This window comes from Chlamydotis macqueenii, chromosome 2 (genome assembly GCF_036417535.1).
Source record: "Chlamydotis macqueenii isolate bChlMac1 chromosome 2, bChlMac1.mat, whole genome shotgun sequence".
NCBI classification, from domain to species: domain Eukaryota; kingdom Metazoa; phylum Chordata; class Aves; order Otidiformes; family Otididae; genus Chlamydotis; species Chlamydotis macqueenii.
In genome coordinates this window covers 13,817,323-13,839,123 of record NC_141557.1, presented here as the reverse complement: position 1 = coordinate 13,839,123, position 21,801 = coordinate 13,817,323, and the positions used below count along the sequence as shown (strand labels likewise).

The window sequence follows — 21,801 nt, the reverse complement described above, 5'->3', positions numbered from 1 at the left end:
GACAGAGTTTGATTGGATATCTACTTCTATACATACAGCACTTTCCAGTAAAACCTCTCCTGTGATGTCTCCTGTCTGTCCTGTTTTAATGAAAAAACCTCTGATGAGATTTGAAATGGGTAACGCTGTCCTGAGTGAAATGACTCACTGTATTTAATTTTTTATTGGCAGATGAGATCTAGACCTTCAGATTGGAAAATTTCACATCTGCTTAGGAATTGCTTAAACATTTAATCTACGGTGTGACTAAATTGCATTCCTGACAGGAGTACAAATTGCTAATGATGTGGTTCTTCCCTGTCAGTAGATTCCCTCAGTAGATTGTCTTGGAGGAGGCTTGATGAAATCATTCTGATTAGTGTGCTGCGTTAGGCATTATCTTTTCTGATTTAATACATTGCTTTTCTGATTTTCTTTTGTCATGGCAACTCTGAAAGCAGTATTGTACACTGACATGGGGTGATTTTAACTGTTCTGTGGTAGCAGTTTACAGTTGTTGCTCTCAGGGTATCTACCTGATGGGTTGAGCACAGGTATGAATTCTGCAATGAACATTTGAAAGTGTTGAGCTATTTAAGGCAAAAATAACTCAAAAGATTTGAACTTGGTGAGTTAAATTAGCGTTTTTCTGCCAGGCAATAATAGGAAACGTTCATCCAAAAATATTACATTACATAGCGTCTGACATTTGCATGTATCCTCCCAGTAGCCTTGGTACATGGAACAATTCCCGAAATCTGGAAATAAGCTGCTGCTCTAATAAATCAGCAGCACATAGCATCAATGTGACTGATTAGAAGCAGACTATAGCAAGCTGTGACCAGGTTAGCACAGCACTTTGTGTATTTTGAATTAATTTCCTCGTACCTTTGTCAAGAAATGTATCAGGAAAGATAAGGGGTCAGCATGTCTGGAGTATATGGCATCTGTTCTATTCCAAATTCTTGTTTTACGATTAGACAAAGAACCACTGGACAAATGCATTTCTAAAAGTGCATGCTTTATTGACTGTAGAGCAACTGAGTGACTAGCTCTGAATTAGACATCCAAAAGTAGCAATATTAAATTGAACAAGAGGTTCCTGTGGTCCCTAAGTACATGCTGCTCTTTTTATGTCTAAGTAGACAGATCGAGGCCTGGAGTCTGATCTGCAGAGGTGTGAACTAAACATAAAATGGCATCAGCATTTTAGTGATGCATTGACTTTATTCCTCTGCCTCAGTTCCTCGTCTGTAATAGAAATGCTAGTACTCCTTCAGCTTTTTTGTCTGTACTGTACAGAATTTAACCTTGTATGTGTTCTCTGCAGCGTGTCTTTGGATTGCAGTTTCCCAGTGACCTTCCCCCTTCTTGGCAACAGCACAGGTACCCTGTTCTGGGTTTGATCTGGGAGGGTTTTATCTGCCTAAATTTGCATTACTTGTAGCTGATCAGGTCAGCCTCAAGACTTGAATATTAGATGCAGTGGCTGTGTCCCCATGACTCGGAGAAAAGCAAATAGGAAGCTGCTTTTATCTCTTTTTCAGTTGCCCAGAGCTCATGTTAAGAGCTAGAAAATTGCAAGATGCTAGATCTGAAACTAATTACTGCTCTGGGACTGAATGTTACTTGGCCTGGGCATTGAGCCAGTGTAATTTTGGGAATAAGTCCGTGTTTGGGACAAGAACAAAACATGTCTGTATCATTTTAATTTAAAAGTAAATAGATAAGACTTTTCTGTGGCTGTTCAGAGCTGTTCACATAATCAGAGTAGTACAGTAAATCAGGATGAAGATGAATGGCAGTGTTTTAGATAATTATACTATCACAGCAAATAACAAGGTACCAATATACTGCTTTTTATCGCTCTGGAAATGATACCTCCTACAATGACAATTTTGCAACGTATTCAATTGTTATGAGGTGCTTCTCCAAGATCAGCGCTTTATGATGCTGTGCTGACTCTTCTGAGAAAAAAATCTAAATTAAAGAACTCAATCAAAGACTGAGAATAAATGTCAATTAAAGATCTGCAGTTGTTTTCTTCAAAGCGTAATGTATCTTTTCCCCTCTTCTTCCTCCTTTTTCTTTGCCTGGTGTATAGGACATATGCATGTGAGTTAAGGGGTTTTTGAGGATGGACAAAATACCTGGAGGCCGCAAGTTTTTAGGTTTTGGAAGCTATAGTGTCTGGAGTCTGGGCAAGAATTACATGGCTACATCTGAAGCGAATATATGTTGAGCAAGCTATATTGTATGCATTCTGCCATATGACTTTAAGGAGACCAAGCCTCCTGGTCTTAGGGATAGCACTGCAGCTGGGTAATGGAAGTGCTCAGTGTCTCAGGTGTGTGTACAGGGATGCGTATGTGTTTACGGGCTTTTGCATACATGCACAAATGTATGCATTCAGTGATGAGAGAGGTTTTTAATTTAATGTTGGTCACTTTTCAGTTTTAGGTGGCAATCTGCATGTAGTACTGATTTTAATACTGTATCTTGGTAGCATGGTAATTTGGTTGCCATGTGAATACAAATCTGCAGGGGAAAAATTGAAAGCCTGTTATTCTGGTTTACCAAGTATCCTGTGGTGTTCCTCAGAAAAGGTTGCAAATTGTATTTTTGAATATTCAAAAAGCAGCTACTGCCCTTGAAGTCACAGATATACCCTTACAAGTGTTTTATAATAGACTTGCACTAAATTGTCTGAGAAATGAGAACAGATTCTTTTTCTGTTTGTATTTCATGGATTATCTGTTAGCTATTTGATAAATACTTTTGGTCGCATAGCTCAGTAGGGAAGCAAAAGGAAAAAGAAGAGATCCTGGAAAGATGCCATTTTCACTGGTGTTCAGTAAAATCATTTCTGTAAGAGAAAGAGGAAAGGTAAGCTCGACCTGCTCTGCTGGTCTGGTGTGAGGGCTCCTCACAACTCGAGTCCCTATTGTGAAGTTACTTTTCCCCAGATAAAGAGTTGAGCTACAGCTTAAGCTCCTGTGCCTTGATTTGCAGAACTTAACACATCCTTAAGGTCACTCCATTTCTTAGTGGTTTGTGTAGCAGTAATGTCTGTGTTTTGAGGAACGGTGAAATGCGTGCATCTCTGTGCCAAGCTGCAGATAATGCTTCAAGCAAAGATTCAAGTTTATAGTGTCAGGTCAGCTGAGATGTGATGGTGATTATGATTACGCTGCTGGCTTTGTATTGATCTGTGTCTTCAAGTAAGGTTGGTTCACTTTACTGTCGGTTAACCCAGAATTTTTACTGGCTCTGATATTGTGTGTTTGACTCGGTGACAGTTCTGTGCCAGCTGCTAACTTCTGGGTTAACTTTGTGGCAAGGGTGGCTAGGATCACAGCCAGCCTCACTTGGGGCATTGATGATTTGAGGCATCTTTAGCATGGTAGTATTGCTTGAATGTTTTGAAATGGCAATAAAAATAATTTGGTATGGCAACAGCTGTTAGAATTTGTTTAGGTCTGTAATGATGCTGTAATGATTCCTGTAAAAGATTTCACATTTATCCTGTCAAATTGTTATCGTAATGAGTGATAAGTGAATCAAAATGTATTTTTTTTTCTGATACATTTAAAGGAAGAGAAAAGGATTTCTAAAATTATTAATAATTTTTTTTAAAAGTCTTTTGCAACTGGTTGTATTCCATTCTTTCTATCTTTGGATCTAGTAGGGCAGAGTGCATTCATTTTAAAATGGGGTATATGTTAAGTAAAAATGCATCAGGGAAAAAGTGTTTGTGATGCTCAGTGTTACTAGGGCATTAGAGAAATGCATGAATTTCAGTTTAAGGTTAATAGGACAGCGGCTTCGTTCCTTGGGGTGCTACGCGTGCCCTAAGTCACGAGTGACGTTGACAAAAGCAGGCAGTAGATAGGGTGTTAATAAAACCCAGTGGAAGCAGGTGGTGAAGCAGTCCAGGTGGTGAGATTCTGATGCCTTACATAGAAATGCACATGGAATGGAGAGATGCCAGCCCCTGTTCCTGATGGGATGCATGCCGATGCAATCACATCTTGCGTGCTTTGGCTCGGTCTGTGTCGTTTAATGGAGGAAGGTTACCAAGAGAGAAGGTGGAACTGGGGAGCTTGAGTACCATGTTCCCAAGTGCCAAAAAGTGGTAGTTAGTAACAAGATGGAAAGGTTGGCAGTGAGAAAATGAGCAATGATGGGAGATGCGCAGCAAAGTGCAGAAGTACAAAACAAGATGCTCTTTTTAAAGTGTGCACTGTAGTTCTTCTTTCCATCTTACATTACTTGAGGGCAACCATGTCACAGAAGATTATTGAAAAAGAGGGTGTATAGGAATAATGCCTTCATATTATTTTTTAATATTACTTATAATATGCAGAGCAAACCATGCTTTTGAAAAAATGATGGCAGGCCTTGCCCCGACTTTGTATTCCAACAACAGAACTGAAATACTATGTGTATGTTTCCTTGCCTTTTGGTGAGAAGCATTAGACCAGCATTGCTTGGCTTCAGCTTTGTTTCCCTGACAGTGCGTTCATCGAGATGAGGTGAGGTGGTTGTTTGCAGGTCTGCAACCTCTGAGGGAGGCTGCTGGCTCTGCTGGGTCTTGCTGTGACTCCATGAATCCGTTGGGCTGCTTCCTGCTTCCTACTCGATGCCAAGGAGTCAGAAGCAACCTGAACTTAAGTATGTTGGACTCGCAGGGTTCCACTTGCTGTCCCAATGTAATTTTTTCATTCTAAAAATCTGCTTATACTCTCAGTATAATGCAAATGAGGATTTAGAATTAATTTTTGTTTATGAAACCAGTAATGTCGTAGGGAACATTGTCCTTCATCTCTGGAGTCACCTTGTCTTTTTTTTCTGGCACATGTCCACTTTATATCCCTGGATATTTGGCATATGAGCAAATTTTGGGTCCAGTTGTGATTCTCGGGCTAGATTCTGTTGAATGCTTCAAAACAGGATTTGATTCTCTATTGGTGAGGGGTGCTACCCTATCTGAAAAGTTGTTTTTCTTTACTGGCCTTAGGTTTTCATTTGGATAAGTGAAGAGAAAATGACGGGTTTTATATCAAGATATTTTGACATAAAGAACGGGCTTTTAGAGTAGACCATGTTCTGCATTCCTTTATTGTATTTTATTTACACTTCAGGTGTTTTTAGGATACTGTAATGAAGAAACATGCTTCATGTTATACTCAAAAGCCAGGGAAGCAGTATTTGATTTTGATGTAAATACATCTGTGCACAGCCATCTTTTGCATTAGGCACTTTTTACAGTGGATGATTCTGTTTAAGGTGTGGGGATACTCTTGAGTTAATAATAGAAAGAAATTGTTGGCCTCTAAGAACATGCTGAATTCTTTATGTAATGTGGATAAATTGTATTTTCTTCTCTGTTTTCCTGAGATGAGGGAGAATGGATATATGTTTGCATTTCTTTTTCTTCTCCTCTGCTAACTTATATATCAATAAAACTTTTAAGCTCTTTTGGTTACAGTTAAAGCAAAAACTAATAAATGTAGTGCTGGAATATGTGAAAGACATTTATGAGATGAACTTGAGAGGGGAAAGATTTATTAATTGGTATATTTTCTGTTCTAAATACAAGGAGATGTTAAAAAGAGACTGACTTACCACATTGTGTCAGCTGATCTAATTTGCTGTTGAGATGTGTCTAGTTGGGAGAGACTGCTGGGAAAGGGAACACAAATCCTGAAAAATTATACAAAACCGAAAAAGCCTGGGTACAAATCTTGTTCAGCCTTGTTCTGTGAAAAGTTAGATATGTGATTTCCCTTCTAGGAATAAATACAGCTGTGTGTGAGAACTACTCTGTTGTGACTTGGCTGACTGGTGAGGAATAACTGCATAGAAATGAGCGTTATTTGCCAAACAGGGCTCCTTTTATTGATGAACTATTTCTGTGTCTCCCTCGAAGACTGAGATCAGAGCAGAGCATGGAACAGAGTCACCGTGTAATTGGAGCTTGCTGAGAAATGTGCCCGTCGTTTGCTTGGAATAGTACGCAGAGAATACCGTAGCTCCAGGGTAGCAAAGATCATATCCAAGTTTTTCCAGCCGCCTAGCCAAACCTGAAGGAGTTTACCCTTCCAGCCAATTGCCTCCTGAAAGCCTTCCAATTTCTAACTTTCTTTTCTTCTCATAATCACTGTTAAAAAGCACTGGAATGTCATCATTAACATTTGTTCTTACAAGAATACTACAGGCAGTGGCACAGCTGAGAGGCCTTTTCATTTGGGGTAGATTAGTTGCTGCTTACACAAGACATGGAGTACTCTATAAAGATACAGATAAATCTTGTGGTCTGATACAGATAAATCTTCATGCTGTGATTGTGTTGTTTGAATGGCATGAGCTGAAACTTCTAGTAGTGGATCTCGCATCTTGGAAGCTTTAGTGTAAAAGCAGGTGCAGTTATTGTTACTACCCAGTGAACTGAGCCTATACAATTCAGTCTTATTTCAGCTTGAAAGCTATATAGGCTTCTGAACAGAAAGCATCCCAGTGCTTTGTTTATTTATTCATCCCAGTGAATTATTTTAGTCTCAGTGCTTGGCACATCCCACATTTTAGAGACATTGATGTACTGTAGTCTCAAATGGAAACTTTAGTACTAGATTTAGTCATATGGTTTTCCAAAGGTAAGATTGTACCGTGGCTCCTTTTTATAAAACGTGGTGATTTAAAATAAAGTTTAAGAAAATGGGCAATTGCTTTCTTCAGTCTTGTTTCTTTGCTTTGTCTTCTTTTTTAAAGTAATCTTTGGGTCTTGCTTCATTTGACTAGAGACAGATGAGATACCTCTTGGCTGAGGTACCCGTTTAACTTTTACCAACTCCCGAAGGAATTATAATAACATAATAATGTTTAAGGGCGTATTTTCATTACTGTGTATTTGAATGGCTTGTTGCTGTTAATAGAGGGGAGCAGCCCACCAGAGTAAAAAAGTGGAAAGACGTAAGGTGCAATGAGACTTTTGTAATTTATTTCAGCAATTTTTTCTAGGTTCAGTGTTGGGGGAACTTATCCCCTGGTCTGTGCCCAGAGAACACTGTTGTCTGTTTCTCTCGCCGCAGATGACATCAGCTCATTTGTACGGGCTGGTACAGTGAAAGCTGGAGCAACAACTTCAGTCTCTCTGCCAGCCAGAGAAATAACACCTCAGGTCCTGCTCGTACCACGGAGGTGCCGTAGGTGAGGAAGGCACAGCTGTGCTGTTCTCCACTCGCATCAGGGCTGAAAGCCCTGCCCTTGGCATCTCCGTGAAAGCCTTTCCCTTCTCTCAGGTCACCTGTACTTCCCTTTCCCTCTGCTCCCATGGCGATTGTTTTCTCTTCCCATTTGACAGGCTTCCTGGAAATGGTGTAGGGCTTAATCAAACATGGCTCATTACTTGCATTCAACTTTGTGGTGTTTTTGTTGTTTTGCACCCACCAGGCCATACCAGGCAGTTGCTCTGTAATGTCAGGTTGTGAGTGGAGAAAAGATGGCAAAGAGGTGAACTAATTTGTGTAGTGCCCGGTCAGCTGCAGTTTCCTGGATGAATCTGTTCTTTGCTTACCTGAAATCCCTTTAAATAACTAACAACAACAAAAAAAGAAATCTTCTGGATGAAGAAACATTGATTGATTTCATTTTTAAACATGTGATAGGTCATGAAACTAATATGTGACACTCTCTCTTTCCTTAATGATAATGGTGGTTGTGTAGTGGCAGTGATAGCCTGTGGCCCCAAGGGCGAAGGGAAGGAAGGAAAGTAATTTCACCAGATTATTTCAGAACTATTTAAGTCTAAAACAAGTGTTTTACTCCGTTTAGACTTTAGTTTGTTACTGAATCAGCATCAGAGCTTTGGTAGTGCAAACTTGCCCAACTTTCGTTGTTCAAAAGGAAGGATATAACATCTTATTTTTCAGATAGAATAAACACATTTTCAGACCTGCTCCCTGTGCTGCAGCACACGTGTGCTGTTATAAAAGCAGCGACTGTGTTGGTTTTCCTGTTTGTGTGACGGCAGAAGCTTTGATGCGTGTTGCTCAGAAGGCAGTTGCTACAGCACCCATCATTCATCCCCTTGTGGTGCGTGTTTCCATCTCAATAAACTCATGAGTTGAAAGAAATAATTTTTGGTTGTTGTTGTTAAAATTTTGCCACAAAAGATTTGGTCTCGTCCTTTTCTTTTTTTTTTTTTTTTTTTATCTTGCATAATGTAATCTGACCACAAGTCTTAAAATGTAACTCTTTCTGAGGAATTGCAGCAGAGTTTGGTGCAATTTTAGAAAGTTTACAGATGTGCCACTGGGATTTGCTGAGGTTTTGTTCTTAATAATTTAAATATTGCTGGTTCTGAAGATTTTACAGAACGTAGGCTAGAGGCCCCTGGGATCATCTGATCTGACCTGCATATGAATCATAAGCCAGTAACTTGCATGTGGTTATTCTTAAATTGAGCCTAAATACTCATGCTGGACTAAAGCCTGAAGATGTTTGGCTGAAGCAATCTTCTAGAAAGGGAAAAACATCAAAATAAGTGGAGTTCCTTGGGTGTGGAGCTTCAGTGCCTAGTTATCCTCCCTTTTTTTTTTTTTTTTTTTTTTCACCCAAGTTCATAATTAAGATCTTTTTGCTTTCATTTTCCACTGGTTTTGTTATGTTATGTGCTAGATTAGAGAGAGAGTTCAGTACTTTTCCTTCTCTCCCTGTGAAGGTACATGTGAACTATGGATGCCTCCTATTTTTCCTTTTATCAGCTAAATGGTTTGAACTCCGACTCTCATTTGAAGGCATTTTCTGCAGTCCTCCAGTTATTCTTGTAGCTGTATTCTACGCTCGTCTGAACTTTATTCTCATCCTTTTAAAAAGTGCAAACTGAGGCTATATTCCGTATTTTTGGTCTCAGTAATGCTTTTTAAGATCTTATTTTGAGATTTAAAGTCTTGCCTGGGCTTTAGCCCAAGTTTGAAACCAAACTGTTTTACAGTTCACTTCTTTTTATAGCTGTATTTGAATGCAGATACTGTGGCTTCAGGAACTAAGTTTCTCACAGTGTACAGGGTGAATCTCATTGTGATCTTCTGGTGGTTGTCTTTAAACTTCAGCGCAGTTGTGTACCAAATTGTTATATGAAAAATATACTTTTTCTTCAAGAGAGAGTGAATTTATTTCGACGTGGTAAATCAGAATGCCCATTATAACAACTGTTATTTTGGCATGCTACAAAGCAAGGAAGAGAATGCAGTCCTAAGTGTATTTGGATGTATTTGTAATTTTGGTTTTGCCCAAATCCTCAAAAATTGTGTGAATTCTGTAAGGCACATGATCTCTTAGCAGCTGTTTACCTGAGGCTGACTTTGCTTTGGTTAACCAAAAATTAGGTTTGATTTAAATATACATCTGTATAGATACAGATATATGCATGTGTATGTATATGTGTATTTATAGACACACATCTTTGACTCCTAATGCTGAGAAGACAAAACCCCTGAAATGTTGATGCTGCATCGCACTGTTTAGGAGTTTACAGAATAGGAGTTGTATTTTGCATAACAGTTCTTTAGGTTAAAAGAAAAAATAAAACCTGGTCTTTGAACTATGAAAATATGTAGGAAAATATTCCACATTTGTTTAACTGGAAAGAACATCTACAGTGAAAGATTTTTGATTTGGACTGTCTGTGAGACAGTGTCCTTTTCTTAAAAGCTGATTTTGGAGTGCAGGGTAACTGCTGCAAGAAGTACTCACTTTAAGTTTTTCCTTTGTAAGGCTATGATGGTCACAGAGCAGACTGCTAGCATTGGAGAAAAATTTTGTGCAGATTTCAGTAATTAAAATTCTGGCTCTCATTTTCCACTCTTTTAAATAGTAGAGTATTGCTTGAGTGAGTTTAAATCTCTCTTGATCTTTGATTATTCCATTACAAAATGGGTAAACCTTTCATATTGTGGCTCTTTTTAATGATGCTTTTCAAATACTAGGAAGAACTACTGATAACGCTAAAGCAGTATGAATATATTATTTTCTTCAGGATGGAAATAACCTTTTGATGGATGATGTCTATTGGTGAAGAGTTACTAGTATAATTTGATCTCTTTTTTTTTTTTTTTTCTGTAACATGGTTTCTAATGGCAGATTTGTAAGAATTAGTTGCCAGATTCAAAAAGGCATTAGTTTTCAAGTTGTACAATTAAGACATCTGAGATCAACCAGAGACTGAAATCTTACTTACATGTTGTGAAACTTCATCCACTCTAATGCTCCTGTATGCCAGCAGCGGTGGAACGGTGTGGTCCCACAGGTGGTCTGTGTGGTCTGTAGGATGCTCCCATTTGCCTAATGCTTTTCCCTGGAGGAGCTGGGAGTGACTGAGTTGCAGGTACACACCAAACCGCTTTCTTCTGCCTGCAAGCCCATAAGACCTATGCTGTTCCTCAAAGGGAGGTGGGGAGCCAGCCTCTCTCAACAGCGCTCATCTTCTTCTGGGCACCTTGTGCTGTGTAACCTGCCCTAGTGGGCTTTGCATCTCCCCATATGTGTGTTCTCTTCCAATTTTTGTGCCGATGATTTGAGAAAGACAGATGGATGTATTTGGCTGCTGTTGTTGGGGAGGTGTCATAGTTTAGCCTCACTTGGGACCAAGCTATGCAATCTCTCTCTCACTCCCCCCACCCTCCAAGGGAATAGGGAGAGATAGTATAAGAAAAAAACCAAAAACTCGAGGTCTCAGATCAGGACAGGGAGAGATCCTTAAAGTTACCGTTATGGGCAAAACAGACTCAACTTGGGGAAAACTATTTGTTTATTATAAAACCAAAGCAGGATAATGAGAAAGAAAAGAAGATAACCTCCCCCCACCCTTCCCTCTTCCAGGGCTTAACATTATCTCTGCCACCCTCCCCAGGGCACAGGGGAGAGTGGGGGTTACAGTCAGTTCATCACATGTTGTTTTACACCGCTGCTCTGTCATCGGGGGAAGAAATCCTCACATTCCTCCCCTGCTGCACTTTGGGGTCCCTCCCATGGGATACAGTCCTTCGTGAAACTGCTCTGGTGTGGGTAATTTTTCCATGGGGTGCAGAACCTCTGGAACAGGTGTCCCAGCATGGGTCCTCCATGGGCCACAGCCTCCTTCAGGCATCTGCCTGCCCCAATGTGGGGTCTTCCCCGGGCTGCAGGTGGATCTCTGCTCCTCCGTGGGCCTCCATGGGCTGCAGGGGGACAGTCTGCTCCACCATGGGCTGCACCACCTAGGTCATCACCACGGGCTGCAGGGGAATCTTGGCCAGGAGCCGCATTACTCCTCCCCCTCCTTCTTCACTGACCTTGGCATCTGCAGCCATTCCTCTCACAAGAAATTATTCACAATCGGCTCAGGCAGATGCCTCTCAGGGTCTCTCCACATCTCCTCTTTTTGCTTCTCCTGGCCGGGTTGGGCCGGGCTGGGCCCAGATGGCTGCCCAGCAGGAGGCCAGAGGATGAGGCCTGCAAGGCTCGCGCCTCCCCCTCTCTGCCCCTGCCTTAGCTTCTTCACATTGTCATCTTCTTTCTTTTTTTTTATTTTTTATTTTCCCCTTTTTCAATATGTTGCTTACAGAGGCGTTATCAGGGAACATTCTGCTAACAATTAGCTCGGCCCTGACCAGCAGTGATCTGCTCGAAGCCCGTCCGAGTCCACTGGACAAAGGCGAAACTTCTAGCAGCTTCTTCCAGAAGCTACCACTGTAGCCCCCCCTCACTAAACAAAACCAACACAGCAGGATGTGAGAGAAGAGGATGTGTGATGCTTTGTGGGGTTCAGCAGCGTGAAGGAGCCACGGCCACCGCCTGGCAGTGGGTAGCTGCCTCTCCCACAATGGTTCAAAATCCCTAGTCTGGCCTCTGCAGCTGCTGAGGTTGAATCTTGCTGGCCTTCTTTCAGCTCCTGTCTGAAGAATAAGTTTATCTGAGAGCCAGTGCTTCTGGTAGTTCATGTTGTTGGTTTTTTTTCAGAAAGACTTTTAAGTCCTCGGCTGGTTTACTGCTTCTGCATAATAGCCTTTTCTAACACAGGAACCTTAAACAGTTACAACTTAACTGAAATATGTTGCAATTGGTTTTCCTTTATTTTCAGCCCTGCAAGCAGACTGTAAGTCTGTGCTGAGTTGTTATTACTCCCTGAGTAGATAATTTTCTAGGCCTGAATGCTTGTCTGTTTAGGGGCAATGTTTTGTAAGCTGAGTTCAGTTTCATGTTGCTGGTCCTATTTTGTTGTCTGAAATTGCATTGCTGTACTTTAAAAGAGTTATAGAAAAATTATCTGTAGTGGTTTAAAAGAAAAAGCATTTTTTATGGTGATGTGCTGTTTAATGAAAGGTGAAGAGATGTATAAAACATATAAAAAGATAAAGACAATGGATTTTGCAATTTTAAAATGCTGATTACTCTTTACTTAATGAATTGCATCTTGACTTCAGCTTAATGAGAAAACTATCCTGAAATGGAAAACAATCTTTACCAGCACTACCTATCTCAAGGGATGATTTTATTTCTTCTGTATGTCTAAATAAGATGCAGAAAGTAATAGGAAAATGTTATTTATGATTCACAGTCCTTTTATGTTGGAACTCCTAGTAGTAAGATGGCCTTCCTAGAACCTTCTCCAAGCTTGGCTGCAAACTGTGGTTTCTGGGAGAATCAAAATGACTTTCCCTTGAAATTCCTAGATTTCTTTTCTTTTATGACTTTAGTGATGATGATGGTGGTGATGATAATAATAATAATAATCATCATCATCAGCAGCAGCAGCAGCAGCATCAGCATCATCCAGGTGAGGAGTTGCTCTGTGTTTCTGGGTTCTTCTTTGTAAGCAGGAAGATTGTGTTTATTGCAGAAGTTATGTCCAGGTACCAGCAGCATGTCAGGCTGTTCATCTCATGGGCTGCAGAATGCAAGGAGATGAAAAGGAAACCAAAAGAGCATAAAGGGGAAAAATACAAATCGAAAGTACATTAGTACAGAGGTGTGTGGTCAGGAGAAGAAAAAAGCAGGGAAATGGAAGACCTAGTAAATTAGTAAATAGTAGAGAAAGGGAGAAGACAATATGGTGATGGATGGTGAAGGAACAGGGAAAGCTGTAGACATGAGAATGTGACCAGTGGGCAAGATGACTGTGTTTTGTTTTCATAAGTCCTGAGGCTTAATTTCCAGTTTTGCTGAGCTTTCACAGAGGTATGAAAGAGGAAGGAGAGAAATGTAGAAATCTGGGATAATCACAGAAGATAAACCTATCAGTGCTCCTATGTAGTCTTGCATAAATACCTGCATCAAGTGCAAGAGAATGTATATCTAGAGATACAAGAGAATGTAAGAAAACTAAGATTGAGATAGCCACACTGGGAGGGCAAGAAAATGATTAAAAATGATGTGCTGTTTTTAGTAGCATGCCTTCAAGTGGAGGCATGTATATAAGTTTTGACAAATTGGTAGTGGAATTTGGAAAAAAGTAAATTCAATGGATTTTAACCTCGATAGGGAAGATAAGATTGATAGAAAATTGTATAAGATGTCATAGATTTGAGTCTTTAACCTGGTAAATGTTTTTTAGGACTGGTTTGGTTTTGAGGATTTTTTTCCAGAAGTTGTCACAGCAAGGAATATTTTCATCTGTGAAGTGTCAGGAAAGTTCCAAGTCTTTGCAATCTTGACCGTTCAAAACACTCTGGCCTAGACTTAACTTGTTTACATTCAGCTGCAATAACTACTTATTATAATCACATCTAATCTTGTAAAACTATCTGTCTACAGAGGGTTGCATATTTGTTTTGTAATACTTAATTCTTTTATAATTACACATAACAAGCTGTATTCCTGTGCTTAGCAATGGCTTTGGGGCATGGTGGGAAGAAACTGATGGTAGATGGATAATTCCTGACTTCTTGTGTACAAACTTTTCAAGCTGCTTTATCTGTTCTAATCCAAAAGCAGCCTTTAGAACCAAAGTCTAATCCCAAAGCTGTGTTGATGCAGATGATTTGCGTGCCAAAAAGAGCCACTTTTGTGAGGAAGGATAAAAAAGTGGACCTCAGGATGGATTTTGATTAACAGTAGTTGCTTAAGTATGTAAACTTGGTCTTATTAAAAAGAATGAGAAAATCTGTGTATACCATTGGATAATCATAAATGTTTTTGTGCTTCTTTCTTTCTTTCCAGATTTGAACATGGAATTCAACCCATCAGATCATCCACGAGCCAGTACGATATTTCTCAGTAAATCGCAAACAGATGGTAGGTAACTGAATTTATTACAGTATTTGCTATTGCAGTTATCTCTAAAGCCTTTGTTAGAATGCATGTGATAGTATTTTAATGTATAATTGCCCTCCCAAAAAAGAGGCTTTTAGAGGCATCATGTTAGAGTTGAAAGAAGTCATACCTTTAGTTAATTAGTTTGTCAGAGCAGTAGTAGAAGGTACAGGTTTGAGTCCTGTCATGTGCTGAAATTGTAAGTTCGAAGTAGTCGTTATATCGGAACTACAAATATGGATAATGCTTAATATAATTATTTTTAAAATATTTTGCCTAAATCCAAAATTTTCTGAGTAACTGGTTTTTTTTTTTTAATCTGAATGTTAGGAAAATGTGTGGGGAGTATTTTCTTAAGAAAATGCCAGTTTACATTTAGCTAAGAACACAGTCCAGAGTTTCCTTCAATATAGTTGATACTGTAAATGAACTTAGTACTAGATTTTAATAACAAAACAACAGCCATCCCACCCAAACATTCTCTGTTCTTGTGTCGTTATGGATTTGATATAATCATATATTTATCTGGAGTATTTTTTTTTTTTTTATTACTGGATAAAATGATCTCTCTGGAATAACATCTGTTAAGCAAGCCTCTTGATAGAGTTAGTACAATAGAAGCCATTTATTCTGGCTCTTTCATTCCCTGTTGGACATGTATGACATGTTGTTTTAGAAGTAGATGAATAATCGATGCAAAACACATTATTTTCTACCAAGACTTTCAAAGCAGTTTCTGCATTGTAATTGTGACTGTTCAGTATGAATTCTTTGTCCTTCTCTCTGCTGCCTATAAATGCCGTTTTTGATTTACATACTAAATTGCAGTGTCAAGCACATCACTTAAAAATAATGTAGTTTTCACTTACTGTATATTTTTTGCTAATTTTTGAGCATGACTAGAACAAAGACGATATACATTTAGGCCCTAATTGAAGAGTTGATTATGTGAGTGCCTCTTCTGCCCTTCGGATTGTCCTTCTGAACTCAGCCCTCATTCTGTCAGTGCCTTATTATGTAGTTTTGGATGTGATTTACCATTCTAATCTGATTTGGTAGTCTGTAAAATGAATATGATAATATTGCTATAGTACACTGTATTATGAAGATTGATGTCTATTTTGTAGTGTTTTTTTTTTAATAGTGTTTTGAGACTCTATAATCCCATATGGATGCTATATGTTTCTTGTTACAGCTTGTTGGGAAAAAAAAACAAACAACCAAACAAAAAAATCCTAAATCCAACAACTGTAATTTTGACCAGACTTGATGATTATTCTTAATTGTAATAGCGGTTAATTTATTTCAGTATGTAGCTAATTGTAAGCATTCTTTTTAAATGACAATTTACACCCATGCTAGTGTTGGTGTGTGAAATTTGTTCTAGTGTAAGTAATATGAAGAACATATTTTTGTATTAGAACACTGAATTTAGTGAAACAATATAGAAACATTTTCAACAGAAGTATAAGATCTGTTTAGCTATCCTTGATCACAGTGGAAAAAATCCAAAGTCTATCTTGTTTGTACAAAAGAAAAAAGATTCTGCAAACATTTATCTGCTGATGTACTGCCAAGAACCGTCCCATTCTGGTGGGACAAGTCACAGTAGTAAGCATTTTGCTTGGCTGTACTTTGGGCTTGTTGTGGAAGCACGTGAGCTGTAGGAATTCTCACACTATTCAAGGATGTTGCCTAACACCAAAATGCAATAAAATACTTGTGAAGGGGAAAATATAAGGGGATTTCAGGGTGTGTAGGGTTGTATTCTGCTGTGGAGCCTAGGACATTCCTGAGACTTCTTAAGTCAGAGTAGGAGGAGAGCTGAGCCTGCAATGTTGAAAACACCAGACTTAGGCATGTAACTACCTCTCTGTGTTACTTCTGTAGTGTTGGGCTGGCAAACCTTCCTGCTGACTTTAAGTGAAAATATTTCTATAGACAAGAACTGCAGACATTTGAATATATATATTTGGAGAGCTGACGGACATCAGGACTCAAGGTTTCATCCAGAATCTGGCTGTGACTCTTGAGTGTTCACAATGTGTTTCTACAGTGGGAAAGGGCCAAGTCCATAACTATGTGCTAGAGTGACTTGGCAATGTTACCTTCAGGCAGTTCCACATCTGGCTTTCTAGTAGCCCTGTACTCTTTCAGCCTCGCTGGTAATCTTATAGTTCTCTCCTGGCATAGGAGCTGTGCTTGAGCTGCTTATGATCGACATGTGAGTGAATAGCAACAAGTTGATTACCCCAAATATAATGAGACAGGATGTGGCATCTCTGGGTATGATGTGATCTGAATTTCCCATTGTTCTGTGAAGCTTTGGATGCCATGCTAAGCATCTAAATTTGTCCTGTTCTTCTTAGTTGGTAGTCTGAATGCTTCCTTAGTTACCTGAGAGTTCTATGTATCTACAGAAAAGTTGAAGACACAATAAATACTAATTGTATATCAATTCTTGACTAAAGTAGGTTTTGTAAATGTCTCCAACTCTTTGTGGGAATTTTCAAGATGCTGAATCTTACATGAGTAATTCTCCCTGGTTAGGAAGCTGAGAGTGCTTTGTGCAAGTTCTCTCTTGTTTCCTGAGTTTGGCCTGTAAGCAGGATGATTTAGGTGACTGAAAAGCCATGCACTCTTCAGTGTGTGGTTGTGGTTAAGCCAGAGTTCCCACACCTTAGCACTCCAATAATGTAACTTCTTTTCCTTATAATAGCCAGAGGGCAATGGTTGCTACTTCAGGGTGCTGTTAATGATCTGTCCTCTAAGTGGGTTACAGCTGTCCACCTCTCCTGACTTACATTAGGATTTACACATTCAATGTCCTGCCTAAATTTTGCAGTATCAGTGCTACAGTGGGCTTCAGACAAAGAGGATTTTGAAATTGTATTTATATTGTGGATAGAAGTGAAGTAAGCCACACTGACTCAAAAGTTAACTAGAACCAATCTCCTGTCTCACATAAACCGAAAAGAAATGGTTTACAAACTCCCAAAGTGCAAGACATTTTTATGGATGTAATCCTCAAGGATTTTGTCTTTGATCCTGATACGGGTAACGTTAATATACAGAAATTGCACAAAGGAAGTTTCTGTTGCAGCTAAATGAAAAATACATACAGACATGTACACACGCACATGCATATATATGTGTGTGTGTTTCCTCACTGCTTTTTATTTTGGGATAATGTATTTTCTTACTGTTGTGAAAGTTCAACGATAACAATTGAAAGTGCCTGCAGAAATAGGAACTGGTCATTGACCTTAAAATGCGGAAAACTAAGACAATTTGGCAGCATCTCAGTCTCCACTTGAAGAGTTCCATTCCAACTTTTTAGTTTTAAAATGTTAGAAAGAAAGTAGAAGTTTAATTGTATAAACTGACTCTAAATCTGTTCAGCTTCATTTCATCAAAACCTCATGCTTAAAAGTCAAAAGCATGGAGTTGCTGTTAGGAGTTTATGCTACAAAATGGTTATAAGACTATGGGCTGGTCTGCTGAAGACCATTCTGTGCTGTGGGAGCAGTGCAAAGTGTCTTTAAACTGACTGAAGCCAAGTGATGGCAATGCCTCTTTACATTTTAGCTTGGCGGAAGTGGCCTTTTGCCTTGTGTAATAATTGCCTTTCCCTGATTTAAAGGGAGGGTTGTGATTACAAAAGAGACCAGTTGTGACAAAATGGGTTTCTGCTATGCCCGATTCCCCATCGGCAGATGTTCTGGAAAGAGTTGAGCTTTACGCTATGGCAGAGTGGGTCAGAAGCACAAAAGCACAGCTGCATTCTTGTAGTTGCTCAACGGAGAATCCAGGCTAACTGAATTTCAGTTATATGGGGCAAATAAGGGAAAGGAGGTCAATGTGGTGCTTAGAAGAGTGTGCAGCACAAGCAGTGCTTGAGCAGGGAGCAGCGAGGAGTGTGTATAAATACATTAATATATTCTTCTGGAGATTGGAAATAGCAAATGGGAATGAGCTGTGAATGATATTCTTGCTTTGGTAAATAGACGATTGTACTTTCATGGTGAATTCAATAATATAATGGACACAAGGGAAAATATAGAAGAGAAAAAAGATGATTAAAATGGAATTTGGAGTGCATGTGCACGCTATCTTTATAGGTTTTTGTCCATAAGAATTTTGTATGCGGTATAATTGTTTGTGATTAAAACACTGTTAAATGTTAAACTGTGTTCAAAATTTTGCAGTTAATAGGTGTTAATTTTCAGTTATGTACTCTATTATGTTTACATGCAGCTTGTCAGAATTGTTTACTGCTGTAAACTGTACATTGCAATATGCAATACTAGACAAATACTTTGGCTATTCTTAGAAGTGAGTATCTACCACAGTTTTGTTGTTTCCCTTTAGATTACTTATGTCCTTTGCTGGTGATAAATTCAGAGTGTGGAGCTTAAGTGTTGTGCAGTGTTTTAGCAGGATTTCAAGCAGTTTAACTATTTACTAGATGATCAGCATTTTCCTGCTGTTCCTGTTTAATTTTGTTTCTTATACAATGTCCGTAATTGTGGATCTGAGTATGTACTAAGTGACATGGCTAACATCTGTCATGTGTGATTCTCCTTTCTGCTCCCTGGGAGGAAAATTATGTAAGGATTTTTAAAAGTTTTTTTTCTTATTTTCTTTTCATTTTATGTTTGCATTAAACACAGTTATTTCACAGTATTCACACATAAAGTCTTGTTTATGTGAGATTGCTTGCTTATAAAAAAATCACAAATAATGGCTTCTCATCCAACAGGGAATGGACAGGCTATCCCACCATTATGAACACTCTTATTTTACTAAGTGCATTGGGTTGCATAGCTTTCAAATCATGGTGCACCAAAGTGCATTTAATCACCTACAGCATGAAACCATTATTATTTTAATCTTGCAGTTTGATTTATGTGTGAGTTGCCTCCAGACTTGTATCCTAAATGCTGTGGTATTTTCACTGGAACAGAGCTCCACAGGCTCTCTATGGGGTGAGTTAATTGGGAAAGTGCTTTAAAAAATTAAATAGATTGTATTTAATCAGCTGTAATAAGCATTTGCCTGACAATTAAGACTCTATACATCTATCTCCCTTGTTGCTGTTTACTTTCTGAATATTTTGGCTAATTGTGGCTTTGACTTGCAACCCTTGCTTGTGGTGACTGGTTCGTACTCACTGAAGTAATATATTTAAATTGTTATATCCGACATGAGTAATAGTTTCAAGCTTGCGCATAATCATTATAGAAGGCAGTCATATAACACATATGGTTTCAAGGCTCCTCTATGGGAGTTAGCAAATTCTGATCATAGCTTACTGTCGCTAACTCCATGCTGTAGCTATTCAGGTACTTTCATACCTGCAAGGTAGCGTAGACCACTTTGCAGCAAGGTACCTTGCACAAAGGAGCTGGTCGCTCAGGAGTACCAACACAGAGAACTGGTGAAGGATGGCTTATCCATTGCTAACTTGGACTGCAGCTTACTGCATATGAACTTTCCCATGCAGACCAACGCCTGGTGAAGTACCCGAATGGATGAGAATTTAATCCATTGCCACACTACTGAGCATAAGTGCATTTATGCATACAGATATATGTTCCTTCTGTTTGGTGTATGAATATACTTGATTAGTGCAGAAGCAATTATAATGTTGCACATAGCTAGCTAGCTTCCTGGTTTATTTTACTGTAAATGGTATATAAGAAGCTTAATCGGGAAAAATAGTCATGTAATATTTCTATCATATTTTGTGTTTTTGCAGTGAGAGAAAAACGCAAGAGTCTCTATATAAACCACGTAAGTGAAAATGCCTCGCTATGCAGCTTTCTCCTTGTTGTCTATATTATACAGTAAATAAGAGTTATCACACATGATTTCCGTATTGGTGAGAGGGTTCTGATGCTTCAGATGTCTGTTCTGCATCAGGACCAGAAGTATAGGTCTCAGTTATTGAGTTAGCGGAATGAATTTGTTGGTTTGAAGACAGTATTATGCTCACAACCAGTGCACACAGGTAACTGGTACCTGAGACAAAGAGCTGCACGCATTGGTATGATTTTTAAAATTATTACAGAACCTCTCAAAACTTTAAATTACCTTTGTATGCAAGATTGCTTTGGCAGAGAGCTGCAGCATTTGATATTTACATGACGTTCTGAAGTGCTTGACCAGTGTTGATGCAATGTAACTGTGGACTGATGTGGTACATGCCGAGTATGAAGATGGGGTTTTGATACGCTTGTGTACCCTGGGTATTTTTCAGTTCATTTCTCTTCTGTTTTAATGAAATTCTTGGTGGAGCTGAGAGCAAATCCCCTGTAGCCTGCTTTGGGTATGAGACCAGGCTCTTTGCCCCAGTTAGAACTGTTTGTACTACTGAAACACCTGGAACCAATGTGGTTCCCAGTATGTTAAGCCTTGTGCTGAAATATCTGGAGTCACACCTCAGTAAAATTGGGGAGGGAAAGAACTAATTGTCTCTCAAATGGTATTTGCCTTTAGGGTGAAATGGGGAGAAGTTCTCAAACTTCTCTATGTGGAAATTTAGGCCATAATTTCATGAATCACTTTTAAGCTGGTACAGCTGCTGAAAGAAGCAGTTGTGGTTTATAGCCTTTGCATCCCTTTGTGCTGGTGCAAGTGTTTGTGCAGCTCCAGGTAAGCTGAAGCCAGGCACAAATGCAAGTAGATTCAGCACAGCTAAATGCTAAAATGGATCTATTCCTAAGTGTAATATGCTTTGGGGCTTGCCTTCGCAGAAAGGGACGGAGGCACAGAGGCAGGAGTGAGCTGCAGGGTGGGGTGAAGAGGCAGGACTGCTTCATTTGTTGGCAGAACTGGTTTGTACTGAGTGTTTCTGAAACTATTGCCTGGCTTCAAAAGCAAGCTGAGATTTTTGGTTTCCCAAGAGTTAAGATTTTGACAAGTCATGAGATACTGTGAGGCTTATAAAAGCCTTAAAGTTGGCCCCATCAAGTTAGCAGATATTCTCAGTGCTTCTCACCTTCCATTCCCCTGTAGAACATTTCCATTGTTTACCGTGCATATAAGGGTGATTTGCAGTGCAGTTGTATTGTTATAAAATTACTTGTAAAGCTAATGCACTGGGTTCCTGTAAACTTAATAATGTGTGCTCAGTAACTTCTAACATGCTTTTTAGCCTCAAACTTGGAGAGTTCAATGAAAAAAAAAAAAAGAAGAATATTTAGACACTGCAAAGCAAGGTATTAGCAGAGTTTCTGTGACAATCCACCTTGTGTCATGGATTAAATCCTCATGTGTCCTGAATCTCTTCATATAATGTAAAAGATATGTTCTACTTTAGTCAGACAGCGAGTGGTTTCCTCTGGTGGATGGAACAAAGGTGACTATTACAAGTGCTACTGGAAGCACACTGTTGCAAACTCCGGTGTAAAATATTTTTAGGCAATACTAGACTTCTTGCAGAAAAGGGAAGAGTGATCATATCACTGAGGAGTTTTGATTTTGGGAGCTCGATGTAGCAGCTTATGCATCTGGTACCCTAAGCAC

At 39.2% G+C, this 21,801-nt stretch overlaps 1 protein-coding gene across 2 annotated transcripts in view; it reads left to right on the top strand.

The window, feature by feature from the left end:
• Window positions 1–21,801, top strand: part of CCNY (cyclin Y) — a 129,341-nt gene that overhangs the window by 61,319 nt on the left and 46,221 nt on the right. The window contains exons 2-3 of one of the 2 annotated variants that reach the window (XM_086741972.1): window positions 14,179–14,253; window positions 20,033–20,067. In XM_086741972.1, coding sequence (XP_086598098.1) covers window positions 14,179–14,253; window positions 20,033–20,067 — 110 coding nt within the window. The remainder of the gene's footprint in view (window positions 1–14,178; window positions 14,254–20,032; window positions 20,068–21,801) is intronic. The other variant, XM_086741973.1, reaches the window with a different exon arrangement.